Here is a 3057-nt window from a genome sequence, read left to right as displayed (position 1 = left end):
GGGGGGGGGGGGGGGGTCTTCTGCTTTACACACCAGTGCACCCGCGTTCATTTTTTTTCGCTTTTCTGCACGAATTTAATTAAAATAAATTAAATTAATTTAATTTAATTAATTAAATTGTTTAAAACTTTCTCTGGCCTCTTTTAAACGGTGAAAATACACCTGAAATACGTCGATTGTGCAAGACCATCGGTGCACGCATCGCGGTGCAGCTCTTTGCTCTTTCTCGGGTGTATATACAGCTCAAAACAAAAACTAAAATTTAATTTTTTGTTGAAATAAATAAATTAAATTAGAATATATTCAATTAAATTAAATTATAATAGCGCACACTTCATCCAAATGAATGGCGACACAGTAACGCACACATACATATAATATATATATACTATATATATATATATTATATATATATATACATATATATTTATATATATGAATATGTACATGTATATATATAATACATATTTTACGTATATTATATAAAGAAAATATATACGTATTTCCATACTTCATACAAACAAATACAATACGCTAAACAAATAAAACTGTATATAAATTAAATTATGTGTTTATATATTTTTTTTTCTTTTTTTGTTATTTCCTCCTTAAACAACAAAAAAAGAAAAAAAAATAAAAACCAGAAAAAAAAGAAAAAACGATCGTTTTTCTCTCTTTCTGCTGCACATGTCTAAACCCTCATCCTCGCTAAACCCTCACAGCCCCCCTTTCTAGGGTTTAGGGTTTAGGGTTTAGGGTTTAGACATTGTTTAAGTTCTTGCTCGGAGAAAGAAAGCATCTCGCAGCTGCGTACTCTGCTAGACACACGCAGACCCCCTGCTGCTGCGTGCCAGTCGTATAGAGCGAATGCCATAGGTGAGGAGTTTATAGATAAGCCTAGTATATAAGCTGTGTTTCCGTTTATATCTTTTTTTTTTATTTTTATTTTTATTTTTTCTTTTTCTTTTTTTTCTTTATTCTCTTTCTCTCTCCCTTCTCTCTCTATCTCCGCCCAGCTGCTGGCACCCACAAAAGGGGAGAACGTCTGCTGCAGGCTGTATTCGAAGGCAAACTGCGGCTCTGCTGCTGCTCCTGCTGCTGCTGCTGCTGCTGCTGCTGCTGCTGCAGCAGCAGCAGCAGAGCTGCTGTTGATCTCCCAGGGGCCCACAAAACCATACAGAGGCAAACTAAACTGAATGTAGTCTTTTAATGCGAGAGGGAGATGTCGTTGCTTTGCTGCTGCTGCTGCTGCTGCTGCTTCTGCTGCTGCTGCTGCTGATTCTGCTGCTTCTGCTGCTGCTGCTGAAGGGCCAAAGATAAGGGCCCCCAGAGCCGGGTTGTTGCCGTGAATAGGAGACAGAGAAGGGGCCCCCAGCAGCACTACTGCTGCTGGTGCTGCAGCATGCGAGGAGGTATCTGCTGCTCCTGCTGCTTCTCCTCCTGCTGCTGCTGCCCCTGCTGCTGCTGCTGCTGCTGCTGCTGCTGCTGCTGCTGTCTCCTCTTCCTTAGGCACCAGGGAACGCAAACGCCCAAAATGAATGTGGCCGAAGGCCTCCACCAAATGCACATCCGCGTAGCGCGTCACCAGCGAACGATACCTAGCAACACAAACCCTAAACCCTAAACCCTAAACCCTAAACCCTAAACCCTAAAACCTAAACCCTAAACCCTAGACACTAAAGGATAGAAGCAGACAGAAACAAACCAAATGGAAACGAGAAAACGGGGGGACCCAAAAGGGACCCCCAGGAGACCCTTAAACCCTAAACCCTAAACCCTAAACCCTAGACCCTAAACCCTAAACCCTAAACCCTAAACCCTTTCAGAAGGGGGGCCCCATGACAAGAGGGGCGGGGCCCCTTCTTAAGGGGCCCCCTGCATAGGGGGGCCCGTGCTGAGGGTCCCCCAAGCTCGCGGGCCCCTAGAAAAAGTGTTTAGGGTTTAGGGTTTAGGGTTTAGGGTTTAGGGTTTAGGGTTTAGGGTTTGTGTGTACCTTTCTGTATACTGAGGCAGCCAGAGACTCATCTGCGAGAAGCCCAGCCCCAGATGGGAGTCGAAGCCGGGGGGTATGTGGCCCGCTATCACCACCTGCACAACCACCAAACCCTAAACCCTAAACCCTAAACCCTAAACCCTAAACCCTAAACCCTAAACCCTAAACCCTAAACCCTAAACCCTAGATAGAGATGAAAACACCCACCTGCTGCCCCTGCTCACGCGCCTCCTGCAGCTGCTGCTCCATCCACTCAAATTGCCCGGCTGTACATACACGCAGACGCCTAAACCCTAAACCCTAAACCCTAAACCCTAAACCCTAGACCCTAAACCCTAAACCCTAGTCTCTAGACGCTAGACCCTAAACCCTAAACCCTGGAGCCTGAAATAAGCTGAAGTGGGCCTGGTTGGGGGCCGTGTTCTCATCAGTTTTAGGGTTTAGGGATTAGCGGCTAAGGGTTTAGGGTTTAGGGTTTAGGGTTTAGGGTTTAGAGTACCTGGGTCTGTGTCGTCTTCTGTTTCCTCTTTTCTTGCTTCTTCTTTTTCAGTTTGCTGCTCTGTCTCTGCTGTTTCTATCTCTCCCTGTGTCTCCTCCTGTTTCTGCTGCAGCAGCTCCTGCTGCTGCTCCTGCTGCTGCTGCTGCTGCTGCTGCTGCTGCTGCTGCTTCTGCTGCAGCTGCTGCAGCTTCTTGCGCGCCTCAGCAGCATACAAAAGGGTGTTTAAACACAAAACCCTAACCCTCGGCTGCCCCCGCAGAGAAGTAGAGTAATATAAGCCTCGAAGAAAAGACTGCATGCATACATACACACAATACTGCTGCTGCTGCTGCTGCTGCTGCTGCTGGTGCTGGTGCTGGTGCTGGTGCTGCTGCTGCTACTGCTGCTGCTGCTGCTGCTGCTGCTGTTGCTGATGCTGCTGCTGCTGCTGCTTTGGCTTTTGTTGCTGATGCCGCAGCAGATTCTGTTATTGCTGGTGCTGCTGTTGCTGTGGGTGTTGCTGCTCTTCTCAGCGACCAAAAGAAGGGTGCCGAAGGCACCCCATCATATGGGTCTAGGGTTTAGG

At 46.7% G+C, this 3057-nt stretch overlaps 1 protein-coding gene across 1 annotated transcript in view; it reads right to left on the bottom strand.

Annotated features, from left to right (window-relative positions):
• Positions 1 to 770: 770 nt before the first annotated feature.
• EMH_0019610 (DnaJ domain-containing protein, related, related) overlaps positions 771 to 3057 on the bottom strand; it is a gene marked incomplete at both ends in the record, with an annotated part of 4896 nt that continues 2609 nt past the window's right edge. The window contains 6 exons of the mRNA XM_013501392.1: positions 771 to 815; positions 1031 to 1598; positions 1994 to 2088; positions 2201 to 2259; positions 2493 to 2682; positions 2801 to 2999. Of these exons, the coding sequence (XP_013356846.1) occupies positions 771 to 815; positions 1031 to 1598; positions 1994 to 2088; positions 2201 to 2259; positions 2493 to 2682; positions 2801 to 2999 (1156 nt within the window). The remainder of the gene's footprint in view (positions 816 to 1030; positions 1599 to 1993; positions 2089 to 2200; positions 2260 to 2492; positions 2683 to 2800; positions 3000 to 3057) is intronic.

This window comes from Eimeria mitis, genomic scaffold (assembly GCF_000499745.2).
Source record: "Eimeria mitis Houghton genomic scaffold, Emh_scaff682, whole genome shotgun sequence".
Taxonomy (NCBI): Eukaryota; Apicomplexa; class Conoidasida; order Eucoccidiorida; family Eimeriidae; genus Eimeria; species Eimeria mitis.
Note: the sequence above shows the minus strand (reverse complement) of the source record. Positions and strands in the feature narration are given on the sequence as shown.